General features: G+C 45.5%; 1 protein-coding gene across 1 annotated transcript in view; it reads right to left on the bottom strand.

Moving 5' to 3' along the window:
• The window catches only part of LOC145723750 (receptor-type tyrosine-protein phosphatase T-like), a 100,902-nt gene that overhangs the window by 7,833 nt on the left and 70,090 nt on the right, over positions 1-22,979 (bottom strand). The window contains exons 4-5 of the mRNA XM_081832269.1: positions 18,630-18,711; positions 9,883-9,998 (exon numbers count right to left, since the gene is read on the bottom strand). Coding sequence (XP_081688395.1) covers positions 9,883-9,998; positions 18,630-18,711 — 198 coding nt within the window. The remainder of the gene's footprint in view (positions 1-9,882; positions 9,999-18,629; positions 18,712-22,979) is intronic.

Here is a 22,979-nt window from a genome sequence, read left to right as displayed (position 1 = left end):
TTCCTTAAATCCAGACCACTTCCTGTGGTTGAGCAACAGGTCACTGCACCAGAAATGCCCAGCCACTGGGGCGTCATTCAGAGCCAGCTCGAGCTGTCCTGGCAAACCCGAGTCCAGACCCACTGGTTCACGGAGCCCACTGGAGGAAGGTTATCTGTTTGCTTTGCCCAGAGGCTTTGCCTGCTCGCCAAGCTCTAAGCCCATGAGGATGCATCTGCCCAGAAGGTGAACTTTGTCCAATTCATCCATCCGGGAGTGGGGGGGTGGGGGACACATTCTCAACTGAATGAAGGCACTGCGAAACCTAAGTGGTAGTCCTGCTTAATCCCATTTTATACTCCTGCCTCTCCAATCGTGGCAACAGCATCCTTAGAAATCTCTCATTTTTCTTTCTCCTCTTTCATCAGCTTGACCTCTTTTAAAACAACTCGAATTCCACCTTTCCTTAGCCGTTTTTTTTTTTACGTCATTTGAGAGTCACTCTTTGCAAGAAAAGGGGCTGCCAATACCCACACTTGAATATTTCTGGCCCTAGCACACACACATCTTTCCAGCCCCAGGCAAGACCTATCCTCAGGAACTACCTACAGAGGAAGCCAGAGAAGCACCTGATGCCGCACAGAGTCTGCTGTTTTCACGCTGCTCTATTACAGCTACGGAGGCATCTCTAATGGCCTCGCCGTCCTGCAATCCCCCCTCCCCTCTGATCCTATGGCAGGGCATTATTCCCTTCATGGAGAGATAAGACATAGCCTGCAACAATGACTCTCATTATTATTATTTCAGAGAGAGCACGCAGGCTTGTAATTTATTTGTGATTGGTCGAAGTGGAAACAGTACTCTCTTTAATATAAGGGAAAGGCTGTGCTACAGACAGGATGCCTGTTTCACAGGAGACGCTCTAATACAGAATCCTGAAAGCCTTCTTTCCTGGCTAGAAAATATTTAGGTGAAATTCTCACAGTTCATTTGTAAAGGAATATTCTTTTCACTTTAAGTCCTACTTCTTCAATGGCATGACATTTGAAAACTCACTAAAGCCTGACTCATTGGTTCTCTTAAGACCATATTTGTACCTCTCTGGCAGTCTCTAAAGAATAGCTTTTGATTATTTTTTATTAAAAGTTAAAAGAAATAGAAGTGGACATAAATCATTTTTGATTAGCTGTGCTGAAGCCCTCCCAAGGGCCCCCTGCACGCATGGCTGACTGTTCATTTGGGGTTGATCCCCGGGTTCAGAGCTCCTGCAGAGTCGGGAGGGTCCTGGATTAAACCCCATAGGGAGTGGGAAGCCCTGAGCAAAGAGGATGAGTAGGTGGTGAAGGGCCAGCACACGGGCCACCTCCCTGTGTGGCACCATCTCCTATGGCAATTTCCAGGTCCCCCCTCAGAACTCCAATCAAAGGCCACTTCCTCCAAGGGCACATCTCAGATAGATTCTTGTAGAGCATCTCCCGACAGACCCTTCTCTTCCCCTGGTAGCCTGGTCACATATGTGCTAAAATACTGAACTCCGTCTCAGTTGCTTTATGTCTGTGTCTGCTGTCAGAAGGTAAGCCCCGTGAGGACATGAAGCAGGTGCGCCTCGCTCACCACTCTTCCCCCAGCTCCCAGGTGCTGAGGCTGGGAGGAGCAGAGATCAAATCCTGAAGTGCATAAACTGAGGGTGGGCTAAGGGAAGGCCCCCAGGAAAGGGCATTAGGAAGTAAAGTAGGAAAGAGTAAGTGTGTGAAGAGAAATTTCCAGGTGTGAGTTGGCTACAGTCCTCAGAGATGTGCTGCAAAGGATGACGGAGGAGGGGTCCATGTATCAGGCACAGAGAAATTGGGGAGAAAGCAACCTTCTGTAGATCCAAAGCCCAGCAAGTTTTTCATCCCCCGGGTTGCCTGAAGGAGCTATTTTTTGATCTAAGGTACCTACAGGTGAAAAGAAGGAAAGACAAAGCATGTGATGATGGGGCCATGACTGCAAATACACTAAAAAGCACTGAATTCTAGACTTGCTAAGCTTTATGCTTTATAAATATCTCAATAAAGCTAACAATAAAAAGTTGGGGATTCCTAAGCACAGGGTTCCCCACTGTAAGCAAACCTGGCCCAGATCCACCCTCACATCATTCTCACTGGACTTGGCTGGGGGCGGAGGTGGAGGGCAGGAACTGTCCCAAACATGAAGGTCATGCTGCCTGCTGTGTGGTGACAAATGAAGTCCTTTGTCTTTGACCCATGAGTCTCACATCTTCTGCCAGCATCTATGAATCTGTGCAGGCTAACAGCCTGCAAAGAAGGTAAACGCTCAGACCTTTCATGGTTATGAGTAGATGATTTCGTGGAACCAAGAGAGCAGGAAGATCTCCAAGGAGGGGCGGTCAGCATCATCAAACAAAGAAATGTATAAGGAACCATCACCATCACCACCATTGGCTTTAGCAACAAGAAAATCACCAGTGACCTTCACGAGGGCCACTTCTGGGAAGAGGGTGGGGGTAGTTCAAGAGAGCCACACTTCAAGTGTAGACATCACGTTTAGGAAATGTGGCTAAGAAGGGGAGAAGTAAGAAGGCAACTGGACGAGGGGCGCCTGGGTGGCTCAGTTGGTTAAGCGACTGCCTTCGGCTCAGGTCATGATCCTGGAGTCCCGGGATCGAGTCCCGCATCGGGCTCCCTGCTCGGCGGGGAGTCTGCTTCTCCCTCTGACCCTCCTCCCTCTCATGCTCTCTGTCTCTCATTCTCCCTCTTGCAAATAAATAAAATCTTAAAAAAAAAAAAGAAGGCAACTGGACGGGAGCAATTTGGGAAAAAAAAAATTCCAAGGGTATTTTTATTTTGTTGATTTTTCTTTGTAAATTTGAGAAACACAAATCTAGTACAGTGTGAATTAACAGTGTATAAATATGTGCTAAATAAAAAATTTTTAATAGGAAGCCACCTGTAGGGAAGGAAAGTCTGGCATGGTGACCTAAGTGTCAGGTCTACGAGGTGACCATGGAAGGACGCTCAGGACAGAAGAATTTAAGAATGTGACACAGACATTCCAATCCTGCCTCCACCGCTCAGGACCTACGGGACTCTGGCCTGTGGGGCTCACTGATCCCCTCCAAGGCTTAGTCTCATCTGCAAACAGGGCTAAAAGTAGCAACTCTTTGAAAGCCTGGCTATGAGAATCAAGTCCATCCTATGTGTAACCAAGCTATCAATGTCAGCTGCTGTGTTATTACCCACACGGAAGGGACACGTGGTACAGATGTAGGAGGTAGGAGCCAGGTCCAGCACATGCACAGCCCCGAGCCAGCAGCAGCCCTACAGAGAGCAGGGAACCAGGCTGGCTGGAAACATCAGCTGCAGAAAGGACTGACCTGTCTGCTTAGCTTGTCAGCCCTGGTGTGACTGGTGTGGAGCTGACACATTCACAGGGCAAGAGCCTTTTCCTGCCAGATTAGGGTCTGCTCCCGGTCCAATGCTTGTGATTTGTCGAAACACATATGCTGTGCCTACTGAGATCTGTGCCAAGCGCTTGGACTCACAGCCTCATTTCTGTGACGCGTCAAATGTCATTTGTTGTACAACCCGTGGGGAAGCAAATCCTTTGTAGGGACGCCTGGAAATAAGCCCTGCGGTGGGGCTGACACCATGAGCCACAGTCTTCCATAAAGACGAGATGCCACATACAGAATACTTCTAAACCCCCTCTCAGATGAACGGTATCTGCTGGTGAGGAGAGTGTGAGGGAAAGTGGCGGGGGTGGGGGCTGCTTCTAAGTCTGTGGGGCCTCGTGGTTTTTTTCTGTTTCTATTAGTTACCTATATTCATTTCAAAGTATTTGGATGAAACAGAAAAGGTAAAAATACAAAGCATACATAATCTACCATCACGATCAATTAGTAAGTGTCCCTGGTATGTGTCTTATAGCATTAACGTATAATACTATTTATATAAATATGGGTATATTTGTGTGCATAAATATGCATTGTTTATTTTTGATAAAAAAGATACTGAACACATTGTCTTATAACCTGCTCTTTTCACTTAAACGCCTATTGTGAAAATGGCATTCAATATACTTCTATAACCTGATATTTAATGACTCCATTCCAGCATTTACTTCTTCAGTCCCTTCTGCTGGATGTTCAGGATGTTTTCAGGTTCCATCCTTTTGAACATATTTGCAGATACATTTTTTTCTCTCTCTCTGGTTATTTTCTTAAATTCCCAAAAGTAAAATTACTTGTGGGAAGAACACGTACTTTTAAGATTTTAGCTACCTACTGCCAAATTACTTTCCAGAAAAGATGAACCCACATACACATTTTCCCTGAGTTGCACTGATAATCTGTCAGCACACCTCCACCTAGCTGGACCCTGAGCATTGTTCTGTTTTTTAAAGGGCTCCCCAAACTGCAGGCTGCTTTGCTTACTGGACATTCCACTCAGGGCGCACACCATCTACTTGCTTCAGAAATCCTTAAAAATTTTAAGTTTCGGTTGCTCAGGCCAATGTATCACATAAGGAATTAGCAAGTTATGAATGAGGCCCTTCCACCATAGACCATGGCATTATACTCTTCTCAAGGAGAAATCGCCCCCAAACAAGATGAGCTTGTTTATAACTTTTAGTGGCCTCTATCAGCCTTTTCCCTAAAAGACTAGTGTTGTTCTAGGCTCAGGGATACATGTTTTTTGCATAGATCCTATCCATTGATTCTTAGGTAGAGCGTGCACTGTAATTCCATGAAAGCTGGCACCAGCAGCTGGGGGTTTCTAAAGGGCATATAAAGTTTCCAGGAGACCGTAAACAGGGGTATAGGCTGGTCTTCCTTTTTAACTTACTAATTTATGATCAGAAAGCACTTAAGGATAAGCACGCTATAGAGTCCCACTCTATAGAAAGGAAGGCAATCATTCTCTCCAACACAGATGATAGGGATTTATCTCATTGCTGGAGAGAAGGGGCAATGACATATTATTCTGGAAACAGAGTCACTGGCTTTATTTCCCTGACTTAAAACTGGTGGATAAAAAACGTTTCCATCTTTGGTGACCAACAGTGATGCCTCAGTGTCTCTTGGAAGCTACAGAAGGAAATAGCATTGTTGAAAGGTAGACTCTTGGCCACAGTATACCTATTTCGCTTACTTTGGAAATTTTCAGACTGAGTCACAAAAGCCCTGATCTGTGGAACAGAACTGTGGCCAGTCTGTATGCTGTTCCTCCAGGTGCTGGAACAGATCCAAAGCAGCATCTCATGAGAAATTCACTACTGCCTCAGCCCATGTCAGATCAGGGTGCAGCGGCCTCCTGATCGGCAGGCAGCTGTCATAACAGGTGCCTCATATTTTCTACAAAGATGTTAACTCACTTCCAACCACACTGCTGAATGTAAGCCTGGACTTAACTAGCCAAGCAGCATTTACCAGACAGCACAGTGTAAACCATCTACCTCCCAGTATTTCCTGAAGTATAGATGAAGGAGACAATATTTCTGGTGGTTTCCTTAAAGGAGTAGCTATTGAAACTATTCACTCACCAGGTATATCTAAAGTATCCCAGGATAGAGACATATTAGCAGAGAGTTGGGGACTTTTGTCCCATCTCACTGCCCAACTCCATCCCCTCCCTCTTCGACCACCTCCCCAAACTGCCTTTGCACAGAGCACCAATATAGGAAACGAGCCCGTGAAGCTCAACTGTGCGCCCTCAATAGACAGAACACCGTGCCTTACATCAGACGCTGTTTTCTTTATGAGGACTCCTGGGAACAATTCCTGTCTGGCTTCTGTGTGAACAAGTTAGAAGTTTCCAGAGCAATTGGTTTGTGTTTATCTTGTGGACACTCTGAACTGTGTAGCTGACAAGTTTCCTTTATGCGGTTAGCAGCTGCGGTGCAGTGGGCTCCGCCCGTGACCAACCCCCCTCAACCCAGGAAGCCACAGATGTGGAGAAACGCAGTTTTAACATTATGACCAGCTCTGCAGCAGTGTGTTCCTTTCCTATCTCCCACTGCCTCACTTTTAATTTATGCTATCTTGTCATGCTTTATGTCCCATTGTAAGCCACCTGAAAAACATTCTGTGAAATAAGATTTGGTTTACACTGAAAAGGAGGTAAATAAATAAGATGTGGAAGAGCTCCACACCATATGTTTCTGTTTTCTCCAATACTTCTATTACCTTCTAAATCCTCCTGCTGATAAAGCCAAGGTTTAGGACATGCAACTCAGAAATGCAGCAACAATCACCATAAAATAATTGGAAAAGCTAAGTAAAGGTGTTGAAAATATTGTGATTGTTCTTTCTCGGTCTCCTGACCCAACCGAGGCAATGCTGTCGAAATGACAAAGCTTCTAGAGAGCCCGATGCACATGAATACGAATTACAACTGAAAGATGAATTAACACTAAATACTTGAGTGACACATGGAAGTTTACCGTGAGTCTTGTGGTCTGCAGGCAGACCGGGGAAGCAAGAGGGTCAGGCACTACTACTCTTTTCATTCTACTGCACTGCTAAGGAGCAAGGAAGAATGGTCAGCCCCGAGAGATGCTTTTTCACCCAGGTATTTTCCAACTGCAGGAAATGGGTTCAAATGCAAGAAGAGAAGCAATACTATGAACTTCCATCCATGTGCAGAGAGATGGCTGGGCATGGGCTGGGGACCAACATTCAAACTAGATCAGCCAGAAGAGATGGTGGAGATCTTTCAATAAATGAAGGTAGAGGTAACTGGAGTTAGCATCTTCCAACCAATATTCATGTTTTGCTGAAGCTCAGACTATGCTCTCCACTAAGACTTTCTGCAATGTTGCAAATGTCCTGTGTGCGCTTGTCCAACATGGTAGCCACTAGATGTACGTGGCTACTGTGCACCTGCAACGCGACTAGTGTGACAGGCGTCTAAGTTCGGAATTTTATTTTAATTAATTTAAATGTAAATAGCCATTGTAACCTTAACAGGGTCGTAGGATACAAGATCAGTATATGGAAGTCAATTGTATTTCTATACAGCAGCAGTAAAAAGTCAGAAATGGAGATCTTTTTATACCAAAAATATCAGATACCAAGGATAAGTCTGACCAAAAAAATGTGTCAGACCTATGCACTGAAAATTACAGTGAGTGCTGAGTGAAATCACCATAGACCTTAAATAAATGAAGAACTATACCATGTTCAGACTCACAAAAGTCATTATTGCTAAGATAGTCAGTTCTCTGCAAAAGTGATTTACAGATTCAATGCAATCAATCCCCATCAAAATCCCAACAGGCTTTTCATGTAGAAGTTGACAAAGTGATTCTAAAAGTCATATGGAAGTGCAAAAGACATAGAACAGCCATAATCACTGTGAAAATGAAGAACAACTGGAAGACTAACATACCAGATTTCAAAACTTATTATAAAGCTTACAGTAACCAAGTTAGTGTGATAGTGGCATAAAGATAGACGAAGAGATCAACGGAACAGGAGCAAGGGCCCAGGGATAGCCCCCTATCTCTGTGGACAAAAGCAGCACAGCAGAGAAAGGCGGCTCTTTTTCAACTAATGATGTTGGAACAATGGAGATACCTAAATGCACACCAAAAAAAAAAAAGAACTTCGATGCATACCTCACACCATATGCAAAATTAACTCAAAATGGATCACAGACCTAAATGTAAAAGCTAAATTATAAAATCTCCAGAAGGAAACAGAAGAAAAAAATCATTGTCTCCTTCGGTTAGGCAAAGATTTCTTACAAATGATGCCAGGACAAGATCCAAAAAAGAAAAAATGATAAATTTGATTTCATCCAAATTTAAAAATTGCTCTTCCAATGCTACAATTAAGAGAATGAAAAGAAAAACCACAGATGAAGAGAGAAAATATTTGCAAAGCATGTATCTGACGAAGGATTTGTATCCAGAACATAAAGAGAACTTCAAAATGCAATAATAAGGAAACAAACCAATAATAAAGGATCAAAAAAAAAAAAAAACTGAAACAGACACACCACCAAAGATGACACACGAATGCCAGCAAATGAGCACATGGAGAGGAGTTCAACATCACTGGTCCTGAGGGAAAGGGAAACAAGAATCACGAGGAGGTACCACTACACACCTGTTCAAATGGCTCAAACTAAAAAGAATGACCATACCAAGCGTTGGCAGGGATGTTGATGAGCAAAGACAGCTCCCATCCACTGCTGATGGGAATGCAAAATGGTACAACCATACAGGAAAACAGCTCAGCAGTTCTTTAAAAGTTACACATCTACTAGATGACCCAGCCATTCCACTTCTAGGCATCTGTCCAAGAGAAACGAAAGCATTTGCCCATACGTCCATTCAAGTCCATGAATGTTCATAGCAACTTGTTTTTAAATAACCAGTAAATGAACAACCCACATGTCCATCCACAGATGAATGTATAAAGGAATCATGGTATCTTCATACAATGGAGGATTACTCAACAAAAAAAATTTTAAATAAAGTTCATATATACACATCATAGAGGAATCTCAAAGTAATTCTGTTGAGTGGAAAAAAAGAGTACATACAGTGTGACTTCATACAAAATTCTAGAACATGCAAATGAATACACAGTTGACCCTTCAACAACATGGGGGTTAAAAATAGCAAGCCCCACTATAGTCAAAAATATGTGTATGACTTCTGTCTCCCCCCACAAACTAAATAATAGCCTATGTTGACCAGAAAGTTTACGATAACATAGTCAATATATGCTTTGTACGTTATACGTATTATATACTGTATTCTTAGTGAAGTTAGAGAAAAGAAAATGTTAAAATCATAAGGAAGTGAAAATACATTTACAGTACTGTACTGTATTTATTGGGAAAAAAAAAATCTATGTATAAGTGCGCCCACCCAGTTCAAACCTGTGCAAGATCAAGGGTCAGCTGTTCAGTGACAGAACACGGATCAGTGATCACCTGGAGACAGATGAGAGTAAGGAGGGCAGAAAGGAGGGATTTCAAATGGGAATAAGGAAACTTCTGAGGATGATGGATATGTCTAGTATCTTGACTGTGATCACAGTTTCACAAATATACCCACGTGAAAATGTGTTAAATTACCCATTTTAAGTACTATATCTCAATGAAACCTCAATGAATTTGTGTAAAATAAAAAACAAAACCAAAATACGTTCAATAGCCCATGTGGCTACTCACTGGTATTTCTACATTAGCATCCCTGGGAATATCTCTGATGCTGCAACAATTTGTGTCTAATTCTGTGTCCCATCCTTTCCCCTACCTCCACTGAAAGAGATCCTCTCTTATCTTGCTTTGAAAGTAAGGCCAAAGAGCAGACCTAAGAGCAGAACAGATTCAAACTCAGAACATCCTCCTGACTTTCTTGAGAGACTCTTTCAGCCAAAGAACACATGGCTTTGCTGATGTAGTGAAATATTCTGGCAAAGGGTGATTTTATCAGACTTTACCAGAATACTGTGGAGTAGCATTACCCATCAGACAGGAATCCGGTGGACCACTGGGTAGTTAAGGTTCCTCCAGTGAAGATTTCATGATTCCACATACCCAGAATCTAAAGTATTAAGTTTTGCCTTCGCCCTGGGGGTCTGGCCTTAAAGGACAAAGTTTGTTAGAAGGCAGCGTGGAAAGGGCATAATTACAAATTCTAGTTTGGCACTTCTAGGTTTGTGGTCTTAGTTTCTACATCTGTAAAATGGGTATCCTGATGCCTACAGAACCAAGTTAGAGTGAAGATCTCACAAGATCATGGAGGCAGAGTATCATCCAAGGAGCAGAGGCACATCAAAATATCCCCTCCCCTTACCCACACCGAGCCCTTCATCCCAGCACATGCTTTCTGCCCTTACCGAGGAATGAGCAGGCATGAGCAGGGGGCCACTCCCATCCTTACCTGGAGCCAAAGTTTGTCATGCTGAGACCACTTCCCACCAGCGATGCACTGAAATGTGGCGTTCTGCCCCACGTTCACCTCAACATTTTGGAGCCGCAGAAAGTGAGGTGCTTTTCCTAGGAGAGAAACCAAACTGCACGTGAGGGCTGAATTCAACAGCCGGCAGCACTTCCCCATGGGTGGACGGCAGCTCAGGACGAGCGCTGGGCAGCGGGGCATCAACACCTGGGAAGTGGCCTGGCGCAGCGAAGCTACTGTTGCTTGCTCACTTACTGTGAGCCAGGCACTGCTTGTCTAAGAGCTTCACGTGATCGCCTCACTTAAACCCCGCCAATATCCAGGCGATGGGTAACATCTCCATTTCACAATCAGAAAATGAAGGCTCTGAGGACTTACATAGTTCAGCACAGTCAGAGAGCCAGAAAATGAGGGAGCCAAGACATGAATCCAGGTCTCTTGGAGCCTCAAAATCCCACTTATTAGCATCTGGGCAATACTGGCATGTTCGGAAGGAAAAATTGAAGGTGGGGACATGGGGAGGATTCATCAGAGAGAAGTCCTCCCTCCAGCCTGAGAGCAGAAAGAGGAAAGCTGAAGCAAAGCACCTCTGAGCCTGAGACCCACACGCCTGGCCATGGTGAGGACGCCGATGAGGAAGATGATAAGGAAGGTAGAGCAAAGGAGGGAGAAGAGGTGGAGGAGAAAACCAGGAGCTGTCATTCACACAGGACTTGCTGTGCGGGGTCCACACACGGTAACTCACTGAACCCAACGCGGCTGGTGGCAGGATCATCTATGTCTTACAGTGAGTGAACTGAGGCACAGAGAACTCAAGCAACACTCAGTCTACACTCTGAACTCTAAGCTATAGTCTCTCTCAAGGATGGGAGGGATGTGCGACATTTGCTCTGGGGACTTGGCATAACAGGAAAAGGGACTTCCAAATAAATGAAACTCACAGGGTCTGTGAGTAATCATCCCAGAATGAAACTGTTTCATGTGGGGTAATGGGTTCATCTCTTTCCTTGTTTGTGGAGTCAGGGTCTCACCTATTTGAGCTCACCCAAGATGTGTGGGTTGCTAACCAATGTCTAGAAATATGAATTTCTTCACTGAGGCACAAAAGTGCCAAGGATCCCCTAGTACATCAACCAAATCAATGATGAACTGGACAGCCACTACACCACGATGAGCCCAAATGAACAGTTGCTAAGACGACCAAGAAGGTTCAACAAGGGCCTCTGGCCATCTTTTCAGAGAGAGTCCGATACCCAGAGAGACGACTAAAAGCAATAATGTCACTTATCTAAAGCTCTGGCAATGACAGGCACTCTGATAAATGCTTTACATGCTTTATCTAATTTAACTTTGTAACATTCCTGTAAAGCAGACAATATTACTATTCCCCTTTCAGAGAGGCAGAAACCAAGGCTCAACGAGTTTAATTTGCTCAAAGCTACATGGCATTAGTAAGAGACAAACAGAATTCAGTCCAAATCTTAGCCCAAATGTCAACATTTAAATCATACATTCTCTGGCTTCCTGGGTAATGGGAGGTCAGTGATGTCACCTGGACGCCAGGGTTGAGAGAAGGGGCTTGCAGGCCAGGCTGTGCTGACTCAAGGCTCCTCTCATTGCTCCCAAGTATTTAATCATGAGTCATCCTGTTCCCAGCCATTTGTCCCCATGGCCTTCCTACTTTGAACTACCTGCTCTACCAATGTGTGTCATGACATAGAGAGTTCAGCCAAAGCCAAACCTTTGGCATGATGAGGCAGACCTGCTGTGTGAAAACACACCTTCTTCTCAGGCTCTTAAAAAAGGACAACAGCTCAGGGACCCCCTCACGCTACCTTCAGGACCCCACTGCTAAAGTCGTGTCAAGCAGCAAAGGCACAGGGGAGACCTCTCCTTGCAGGCTTCTCCAAACTGAAGATTCCAGCATCTGGTCAACCTGACAAATACCATGCTGCTTTGATTGTCTGAAATTGTTTCCTTTTGGCTTTCCTGTATAATTTTTTTTTTTAAAGATTTTATTTATTTATTTGACAGAGAGAGACACAGCAAGAGAGAGAATGCAAGCAGAGGGAGTGGGAGAGGGAGAAGCAAGCTTCCCGCAGAGCGGGGAGCCCGATGCGGGGCTCGATCCCAGGACTCTGGGATCATGACCTGAGCCGAAGGCAGACGCTTAACGACTGAGCCACCCAGGCGCCCCTCCTGTATAATTTTATAAAGTTATTTTTGCAGCTATCAGTTCAAGTCAATTCTTCAAGTAGGACTAAAAGTAAACCTTGTAAGCCCCTTTACACCCCAGGTTTAAAAGGGAGGGAACAGCCACTCCATGCAGGGAGGGATGACAGTCTCAGCTCCAATCTTGGGAGGCTTTGTGCTGGGTTTCACAAAGGGACATCTGTCTGTCCTTACCCTTGGGGACACTGGGCAAATGGTTTAACCTCTGGAACTTGTATAATGGGAAATGGATCTCTGGATCAATGTTCCCTGCTTGCTTCTGATTCCCGGCTTCTCAGCAGCAGAACTTTTGTCTGGATTCTTTCATCTTCAGGCCCTCTTCCTCCCTCCCTTCTAGGTTAAGGGGTAGAGAATTTAGAGGCTTAATGGCCCCTAGGGTTAATATTCTGGTGAAACATGGATGGTTTATAGCAGTGAGGTTGAACCCATGCACCCACAGAAGCCAGTTATATCAATGAATAAAGTGGTTCAGTGGAAAACAAAACAAAAACAAAACACCACCTCCTTGTTCCATAATCACTTTCCCACTTTTGATAGAGATTTGTGTAAAATAAAGATTTGGGGGCATCTGGGTGGCTCAGTCAGTTGAGCGTCTGCCTTCAGCTCAGGTCATGACCCCAGGATCCTGGGATCGAGTCCTGCATCAGGGAGCCTGCTTCTCCCTCTCCCTCTGCCCCTCCCCTTCACTCGTTCTCTCTCTCCCAAATAAGTAAAATCTTAAAAAAAAAAAAAAATAGTAAAATAAAGATTTCTCTCTCTGTGAGAACAGTAACGTTGCACACACAGTGACAACTGGTATCTGACACCTGCCTCAGCACCGAGGAGGGACTAAGGAGTGTAGGGCCTGAGGAGAAACGGATAAAGACCCCATGACCCCTTGAAAGGGGGTTACTCAAATCCAGCGGAGAAGGCCACTCCACAGTACTTTGCTCAGGGCAGCCAATCGTCCAATTTTTCAACCCAAGTAAGAAATCCGATTTTATGTGAAATCTCTCATTCTAAAATCTTGACTAAATTCCATTAAAACGCCATGCAGACTTAACAAAACACATCTGCAGGCAAGCTCTTCACACGTGCAGTCTCTGTTAGCTCCTATGTAAGTCATCTAGAACAATTCCCACTGGCCGGTCCTGCCTTGTCTGGCTCCATAAATCCAGGGATGCCCCCAACCCTCCAGGCAGCATGCTGTGGATCACATGACTGCTAGCCCTAGATCAACATTCCCGACACAAGAACTTACCCAGAACTGGGGAGCCTCCTTATGTTGGCGACCTGTTCAGGCCACTTCTCTGAGCTCCTGGCCTTTCTGACCCTCCCTCTCCCCCCAAAACACACACACACACACACACACACACTCTCTCTCTCCCTCTCTCCCTCCGGTCTACTTCTGAGCCCTACACTCTCTCCACCGTGATTTTCCTCCAGCATCTATAGCTCAGGGAAAGAATTTATCCCGCCAGCTTCCGCTTGCCAACCTGGGGCCAAACACGGTTGACCTTGGGGCCCAGTCTCCAGCATGTGGTTTTAAACATCCCACCCTCACTCCCCACTAAGACCCAGCACCCCCAAAGTGGGGTCCCACTGAAGGGGGGTTAACAGCAAACTGGCTGTGCATTTGGGGCAAAACGCCTTGATGTTGGTGACATTTAAACTCCTGCCGATGTCAGAGCAGCATCTGGAGACACAGTATTATGCCCTTTATCTCGCTCTTTAAACCTGACAGCGCTCAGTAGGAAGCCATGCGATTGAGGAGAAAGCGCAGTACATACATTAGAAACGTGTTGCAGACGCTCCGTGGGCTTGGTGACATGGCCCTGCAAGGTTGTGATGTGGGGGGGGGAAAGTTTAAAAAATTCTAAAAGTCAACTTGGGAGCTAGAAACTTGGAGACCGGGTGGAAAATCGTGCCGACGGTTCTCGTGTGCGGTTGCAGCTGTGGTGTCCCTGCTCACAGCTGACACCGAGAACGACAGCAGAGGGGTGACAATGGCTAAAATACTTTTAGAATCCCACAAAAATGTTAAATGGGCTATAAAATATAGACGAGAGGCTTCAGTTTGTAGGAGAAAATCACTTCCTTTGAGTCTTACGCCTGTCTGTCGGTTGGTGTTTTGGAAGCTGCACGGCAATCACGGGAAGTGGTAACTTCAGCTCAAATCGATCGAGAATACAGTTGCAAATCAGGCACTAACCGGCCCCCACCCCACCGGCCCTGGAACTTTTGGAATATTTAGCAGAATAGCTTATTGATAAGTGCTGACCTGATATTAAGAGAAAAAATAAATGTCTTGGAGGACGGAAGTGGAGAATTACAAAGCCTGAGGAGAATGCGTGTTTCTCAATATAGTTTTTAGCACCCGTGAGTGAAACCATAAATGCACTCACACGAAGGCTTTGGGGGCAAAAGGCGCCATCAGTGCAAAGGAGCCACCAGCAGCACGCATGACTCACGGCCCCCCGAGCCCCCCAGGATGCGTACACGGTCGGCGCGCTGGAAGGCAACACTCAGCTCCAGAGACGTACACCACCCCAGCCTGCACCAGCCAGGTGCCCAAGCCACAAACCCAGGAGAGCACCATTTCTGATGCCTCTGCCTCCCAAACCAAGCCATCAAATAGGACCAGCGGACTCTACCTCCTAAATCTCTCTCTCACCTGTCCACCTCTCTCCATCTCTGTGCTTTGTTTCTTCATAGCACTGCTGACCATCTGTTACGGGCTACATTGTGTGTCCCCCCCCCCAAAAAAAAGATTCAGATATTGAAGCCCTACTGCTCCACACCTCAGAGTGTGCCGGTATTTGGAGATAGGGCTTTTATTATGGTGGACCTTAATCCAATCTATCTGGTGTCCCGAGAAGGTTTGGACACACAGAAACGTATCAGGAACACTACACAGAGCAAAGCCCATGTGAGGACAGAGCAAGAAGGCAGCCAGCTGCAAAGGACAGAAGCCTCAGGAAAAACCAACCCTGCTCTCTTCACCCTGGAATTCCACCTACAGAACTGTGGGCAAATACATTTCTGCTGTTTAAGCCTGCCCAGCATGTAACATTCTGTATGGCAGTCTTAGCCAACTAATTTACCCTGTTAGAGATCATATAATTAATTACTTGACTATTTCATTTCCAGTGTCTTCCATCTCAATGGAAGCCCCCAAGGACAGAGAATGAATGTGCATAAACCCAGAATAGTGCCTGTCCTGGAGTACATGCTCAGTAAACACATGCCAAACGGTGAACAGATGTCTCTCCACCAGCCTGGTCCAGGCCACCACCACCTACCTCTTCCATGACTCCAGAACTTCCTTCCTGATCGGTCTTCCTGGCTTCTCTATTCTCCTTCAGCTCATTCTCTGCAGAGCAGCCAAAGTGATCTTCTAAACACTTAAATGAGATCAAATCAATCCCTGGGACAAATCCTTCCAGGTGCGCCTCCTTGTGTTTTGATTAAAGCCTAACCTCATCGAGACACTCAGCCCCTCCATGGCCTGGCCTCAGTCTCCCTCCCCAACCTTCACTCAGACCCTTTTCCCCTGTGCTCCCTACACTCTAGCTACTCTGGCAACACCTGTGAATTCCCACTGCAGGGCCTCTGCACCTGCTGTTTCCTCTGCCTGGCCTGCCCCCCCCTCCCTAGATCACCACACAAGGGACTCAGGTGTCAGCTCAGACCACAGGTGCCCAGACTCATCCCCTGCCCTCTCTACCTAAGGAGCCCTCCCCAACCACAGCAACTCACATTTATTCTCTCCACCATGCTATCACTATCTGAAGTTACATTTGTTACTACTTACTATTACTTATTGAGTGGCTTTCCTCCCTCTGCCACTCGGCTAACACCATGGAGACAAGGATCTAACCAACGTGATGACTGAAGTGCCCCCCATGTCCAGCGCAAGTTCCTGACACATAGCTCATGTGCAATAATTTACCTGTTGAAGAAAGTAGGAGTGAAGAGCTGGAGTGGCTGTGGACTGAGCACCCAACTGGAGAAGGGGCCTTTGCGAGGCACCGCTCAACTCTATGCAACTCAGGAGCTGTGTGCACAGACCCCTGCAGACTATACGCATCGCCAGGATTTGTACATACTGTTCAGTGGAATTTTTCCAATTCCAGCCACTATCACAGAGTCCTCACTTTTTGATTTCTGGGGAGTTTAAGCCCAAGCCGCCTAAGCATCGAGGCTAAACTCTGCATTGTACTCCCATTACCCAGGAACACAGCCAGAGTCACGTCCTTCTGAGTTATATCCTGTGGCCCATTTGCTGGCTAACTGGCTCTCAGCAATTCCATAACCATGCAATCCACACTCCTCAGCAGGAGGAATACAAGGCTGTCAGGGAGAATCCTAAATTCAGGAGCAGCTCCAGTGAGGTTGGGGGGGGGCAGTACTCCAAAGGGGGGGCATGAAGCTTTAGGGTGTAAAAGCATCTAAACACCCTCCAGAGAACCCTTTCCCATACAGATGTCTCAGAGAGAAGGAAGCATTTGGCTTTAACAGCAAACCAGTGCTTGAAGTTAAGGCGGAGTTGAGATTGAAACAAGGGACAGGAATCAGGTTGGGCCTCACGACAGAGGTGAAAATTCCCCACTCTGAGTAGAGAGATCTGGGATCCCCGACAAGAGAGCCAGGCCAGATTCTCCCGGGAAGGGCCAAAAGTCACCTACTAGAAAAACCAAGTATAGGGTAAGAAGCAGGGATGCAGCTGGACACAGCAGAGGTGAGCGTCCCTAGCGAGGATGGGATGTGTGCAGGGCTTGGGGAAACTGAACCCTGCCTCACAGAGACCACCTCAAAACTGGGAGCTGGGCAGAGCTGAGTGTGTGGGGTTAGGCGGACCACAGGGAGGGCAAACACGTCCTGCAGCAGTTGTCCAGGGTGAGATCAAAGGTCATTCTTTAACGGGCAGCTAATCCTGATTCCCAGAAGGCCAGGGAGGGGAAAGCTTAATCGGGGTGAGTTGGATTAACTATCTACTATATAAATGGTGCATGGAGTTAAGGCAACAGCGCTTGGAGTTAAGGCAGAGTTGAGGTTGGAATAAGGAACAGGAATCAGGTTGGGCCTTATAACAGAGGTGAAAATTCCCACTGCATGGCTGGGGGGATTTCTGGGACCCTCTTCATATGAAGTCTGGTTCAGCAGGCATGACTGCATGGACAGACCCACCTAAGGAAATCCCAAACACCCAGCAAGTAACCCAGAGGGCAGAAAGCTCAGGCCAGAGTAATGAAGAATCTCGTATGATCTCAGCATTCCTGAGAAGCTGGCTGGTTTCGGGGAAGAAGGGCTCCCTTACAGAGACACAAAACACAATGATCCCAAACACCGCCTAGCCAAAACCCCTTGGAACCTGTCCCAAATTCCTCCAGAGAGGTGCTCTAAGCAATGAGTCAAACAATTGGCATTCTAGTGCTGGGGAAGGAAGTGATGTTCAAGTTCTAACAAATTCATTGCAGCAGAAGTGCAAAGTGTCATTTCAATTAAAGCAACATGGATGGGGCGGACATGAGAAGAGCCCCAAAATGAAAGGACTGAAAGGCCTCTAACAACAAGGGGCATGACACTTCTTGAGGAAATAGCAAACTGCACCACAACCAATAGCGTAACTCATGGCTACGAGGAGGGAGTAGAGCGAGCCCTCCAGGAGTTACCCGGAACCAGCTCGCTGCCAAGAAATTAATGGGAATCTCCAATATGCAGAATGCTAACAAACTAATGGGGCTGGTATCCCAGCTAGCCCTCCTGGGGGCGGCCATCACCCCCATGCATATTCCTTTGACTACAGCCCTCCCAACCAAATGTCACTAGATAGGATGCCATCCAACTCCCCTCTGGGATTTCGTGAAACTGGGAACCACAGGTCCTTGCACAAACACGTTAAGATATCTGAGACTAAACACAGCAAAGAGAGCGAACTTCGAGGGGGAGACTGGATGGGCACAGAGGAGCGGTATGCCTTCGAGGACTCTTGACACTGGACCGTGAGCATTAACCACTGTGAGAAAACTCTCCCAATGCCTACACAGAGCTGATGAGTGTATTTAAAAGTACTTTTAAAGAATTAATAGCTTTGGGGTACTTTTCCCTGTGAGTGAACAGTGTACTAATTTGCTCAGTGTTTTGGTGGTGGTCTTTTTTTAAGACAATTGCACAAGATTCTATCCAAAGCCTTCTAATTCTTCCACTTCGGTGGTCTGAATCCCACTAATAAACAATCAGGACTTTAGACTCCCTTAATGACGGAGACAGATTCAAACAAAGATGTTTTGCCACTCTCTGCAAATTCCTGTAGGTGCTGCCTGTTGAACAGGCCAGCGAAATTACGAATTTATTCAGGACTGATTGCACTGAGTATGTAAGCATTTCTGAAGGATTAAAAAAGAGAGAGCGAGCCAGAGATGGTTGTGAGCTGAATGAATGGGGGGGACTGCAGGCTCCAAGCTCCCCAGTCTGGCAGGGAGTGGGGCTGTGTGAGGAGGAGGGAGCAGACTTACTGCATGGATGAGCAAGGACCCGGACCTCGTCCACAGCGATGTAGCCAGGATGACCCTTCAAAGAGACGGATTCAAATATCACCTGCAACACACAGGGTGGGAGTCAATTTCACAGAAGTAGTTGTAGGCATCACAGGAAGCTGCCCAGCCCCCAAACCCTCTATGTTTCAGCTTCCCACCAGAACCTCCCAAAGAGGCCTTCTATTAGCCTTGTACACTACCCTGGCAATGGACTCGGATTTTCAACACAAGATTAAAAAAAAAAAAAAAGGCCACATTCTAATGACCAGCAAAAGAAGAGTCAGACACATGGAACATTTTTAATGGATTTCAGAAATAACACTTGAATGCAGAAGAACAACCCAAGCATGGCCTGAAACCCCAATCTGCACCTTTTTCATTGTTGTTTCAAGTGAAGCACAGAGGAGAATTACTTCCTAATACCCCAACTTTCTTATGAAGTGTGACAGAGGAGCTTGCCTTGGAAGCTACCATAAGCCAAGGAGGGTTTACCCTGATTTGATTCTACATCCCCCAGGAATATATGCCATCTGAATTTTTTTTTTAATTTTAATTCCAATACAGTTAACATTCAGTGTTATATTAGTTTCGGGTGTACAACACAGTGATTCAACACTTCCATACCACACCCAGTGCTCATCACAGCAAGTGCACTCCTCGACCCCCATCCTTATTTGTCCAATCCCCCCAGCCCCCCTCTCCTCTCTGGTCCCATTCCCTCCTCCCCCCATCAGTTTTTTCTCCATAGTTAAGAGTCTGTTTCTTGGTTTGTCTCTCTCTCCCATCTTGAATTTCTTAATAACACCTCTTGAAGATAAGCCCCATGCACAAATGCTGGTATCCAGGAATCCAAAGGCAACAAGTTCTTTGAATTCTCCATTCTGACTCTCTCACCCAAACCATGTATTTCAGTAGAGCTTTTAAAACTCAGTTAACAGCTTTCCTTGCCACCCACTGTCTAACTTCGCCTAGGAGATGTGACTGCCTATGTGAACACCATGAACAATGCCCTTGACCTCCCTAATTCCATGGTCTTTATCTCCCAACCAGCTTCGGCCACATCCACATCCTTGTCCACTCCAGAAACCGGAAATTCCATCCACCGGTATTCTGACACAGCCTCCTGCCCCTCACTCCTTTTAAACCTGCCCCTGCGGCTCACATTGTACCCTGGACCTCACCCTTCCTAGAGCCTGTATGATGGCCCGGGCCTCCTGTATTCTCAGCAAGCCCAGGGCCGCCCCACTGCACTAGCTAACCATCCACATTGATCTCACTCAAAGCCCTAATTCTTTCACACCCTCATTCCAAATTTGACAAGTCTATTGCAAACTTGCCTTCTCCACTGCTGTGCCCCACACAAATGTCCCCCTTCAACATCACCCACCCAATCACAGCACACACCCACAGCACATCTTCAACAGGTAAGGGGACAGGAGAGGGGCTCATTTCTAACTTCTTGCCCATCGATCAGAGGTTAGATTACACCTCGGATTACCACAACCAACCACTGCCTCCTCTCCTCAAGGCGTGCTGGTGCTCTTGACCCCTCCTCACCTCTACTGCCTGTTCCAGCTTCTTGGTCCTTCTTGGTTATCTTTAGCCTGTATCTCTGAACTCTTTTATCCCTGATTTTGGCACACGTAAATACTGGGGCTTCTCTTATTCTTTAAAAGCTACCCTTGGCCAACAGGTTCTGCTCCAGCATAGTCTAGCTGTGTTTCAATCACATGTGGGATTCTCAACAGTTTTATCTACACTCACTCTCAACACTCCCTTACTTCCCACTGCAAAACTCCACCCCCCACTATGATCTTGACTTTGTCCCCAACACTTTCCCCAGAACAGCTCTCATGGCAAATACCAGTAACATCAGAGTTGCTAAATCTAATGGACAATTTTCAATCCTTATCTTAAGAAGGAAGATAGTGTAGTGCTTGGGCTCTGGATCAGAATGCCTGGGTTCCAGTCTTGGCTACACCACTCACTAGTGTGTGACTTTGAGCAAGTTATCTTACTGCTCTGTGCCTCTGTTTCCTCATCTGTAATTATAGTGTCCACTTTACTAGATAAGTTTTCATATTAAAGGAGTTAATACACTATTTAGAACAATGTATGGCACATGGTTGGTACTCAATGTTTGCCAATAATTATTATTAATACTTGACCATTTTTCTACAATTATCAATGTTTGTAGCTTCTCCCTTTCTGGATCTCTCTTGTTTTGGCTCAAGTGACACTTCACTCTCATGGTTTTTCCTCACAGATCTGGGACTATCTATACTACCATAAGTTTCTTTGTAGGCACTTCTCCTCCTACATCTATCCCTGAAATGTCAGGTTCCTCTACTCATGTTTTTACTGAGCACACTCTGCAATGGCTGCCAATTCACCGACAATCCCAAGTCCAGCCCCACTCCATACTTTTCACTGAACAGCAGTCTCACCCAACTAAGAGATCTGCATTTTTCTGCAGATACTATATACAGATGTCTCAAACACAGTCTGTATGCAACAAATCTGAACAGCTTCCCTATCAAATTGTCTCCCCCACAGCCCCATTATCCTTCCTGAAATATGGGCCTCAGTGGGTTGCCCTATGACCCACCCAGTCACTGACGACTGGGATTTGGGCATCTGCTGGGGCTTCCCCTTCTGCCTTGCTTCTCATTTTCTTTTTGATTCTGACTTAATATTTCTAAATCTGGCCATGTCTTTCCATTTCTGCTATTAAGTTGAACCATATGAAGCAACCATTTTGTAAGTCAAAGCCAATTCGATTCCAGTCCAATGGCTCTGGTTCAAATATTCATTGCTCTTCATCTCTACTACCTCAATAGCCTATACAATGGACCCTTCTCCCTCCTGTCTTTCACTCCTCACTTCAAGCCTGTGGACAGAATGTAAGATGGGTGATGAGACCAACAGGAAAACATTCACATGGAAACTTTTTGTGGCCCATGTGGTCATTCCCGGTTAACGGATTCAGAGGCCAGTGGTCTCAGTGGGGCCCAGAACTCCAGCAGCTATAATGAGAGAGCAGAGAACTGGTGGAGAGGGTGGCGATACCTGCCAAGAGGCAGCTTCCTTGGGTGGTAAGATCAACCATTAACAACACACATGGCTCCCTACGGATTATGTAAAATGACTTGGGGATGACAGTCACACCAAACAGAGAGCATCTGACACTAGCATGACAACTGCTCTGGAAGAGGGGTTTACTAAGATAACAGGGTCCTTCAGTGGCACAGAAACAAAAATGTGTAGGGAGTGTGGGAAAGTCTGCAAAAATAAAAGGCTAAATAAAGGATAAATGCCACAGCCTGCAGAGAAGAAAGTCAACAGAAGACCTTACTATAAAGAATTAAGTATCTAATTATATTTTCAATAACTGAAAGGAAAACAAAAGCAAAGGCCATGGGGTAAAAAAATAAAATAGAACACAGAAAATATATTTAAAAACATGAAAGCATTCAAACTGTGTAATAAAAATGACAAAAGAAAAAATATTTCTGTTGTGACAATAAATATAAATGGGTTAAAATAGAGAAAAGGTCTCAGACTGTCTAAATAAACAAAATCTAATTGTACACTAGAAGATAAACACCTAACACAAAATGACCCAGTTAACTTAAAAATAACAAGTTGAAGAAAGGCATAATGGGAAAATGCAAATAAACAGAAAACAGTGGTTGTAAAAATAATGTAAAAGTGTCAAAGTATAATTTAAACTGGAAAAAAATAAAAACCATTAAGTGGATTAAAATGTCATTTTTGGGCGCCTGGGTGGCTCAGTCGGTTAAGCAACTGCCTTCAGCTCAGGTCATGATCCTGGAGTCCCGGGATCGAGTCCCGCATCGGGCTCCCTGCTCAAGAATGTTTAAGTCCACTCTGCAAAACACAAACATTTTTGTTTCTGTGCCACTGAAGGACCCTGTTATCTTAGTAAACCCCTCTTCCAGAGCAGTTGTCATGCTAGTGTCACAGCTTCCACATGTTTGAATTTCTTCCAAATTTTTTCTTGTGATTGAGTTCCAGTTTTAAAGCTTTATGGTCTGAGAATATGCAGGGAATAATCTCAATCTTTTGGTATCGGTTGAGACCTGATTTGTGACCCAGTATGTGGTCTATTCTGGAGAAAGTTCCATGTGCGCTCAAGAAGAATGAGTACTCTGTTGTTTTAGGGTGGAATGTTCTGTATATATCTATGAGGTCCATCTGGTCCAGTGTGTCATTCAAAGCTCTTGTTTCTTTGTTGATTTTCTGCTTAGATGATCTATTGCTGAGAGTGGAGTATTGAGGTCTCCTACAATTAATGTATTGTTATCA

This window comes from Leptonychotes weddellii, chromosome 10, assembly GCF_054177405.1.
Source record: "Leptonychotes weddellii isolate Sample4059 chromosome 10, ASM5417740v2, whole genome shotgun sequence".
In the NCBI taxonomy this organism is placed as follows: domain Eukaryota; kingdom Metazoa; phylum Chordata; class Mammalia; order Carnivora; family Phocidae; genus Leptonychotes; species Leptonychotes weddellii.
Note: the sequence above shows the minus strand (reverse complement) of the source record. Positions and strands in the feature narration are given on the sequence as shown.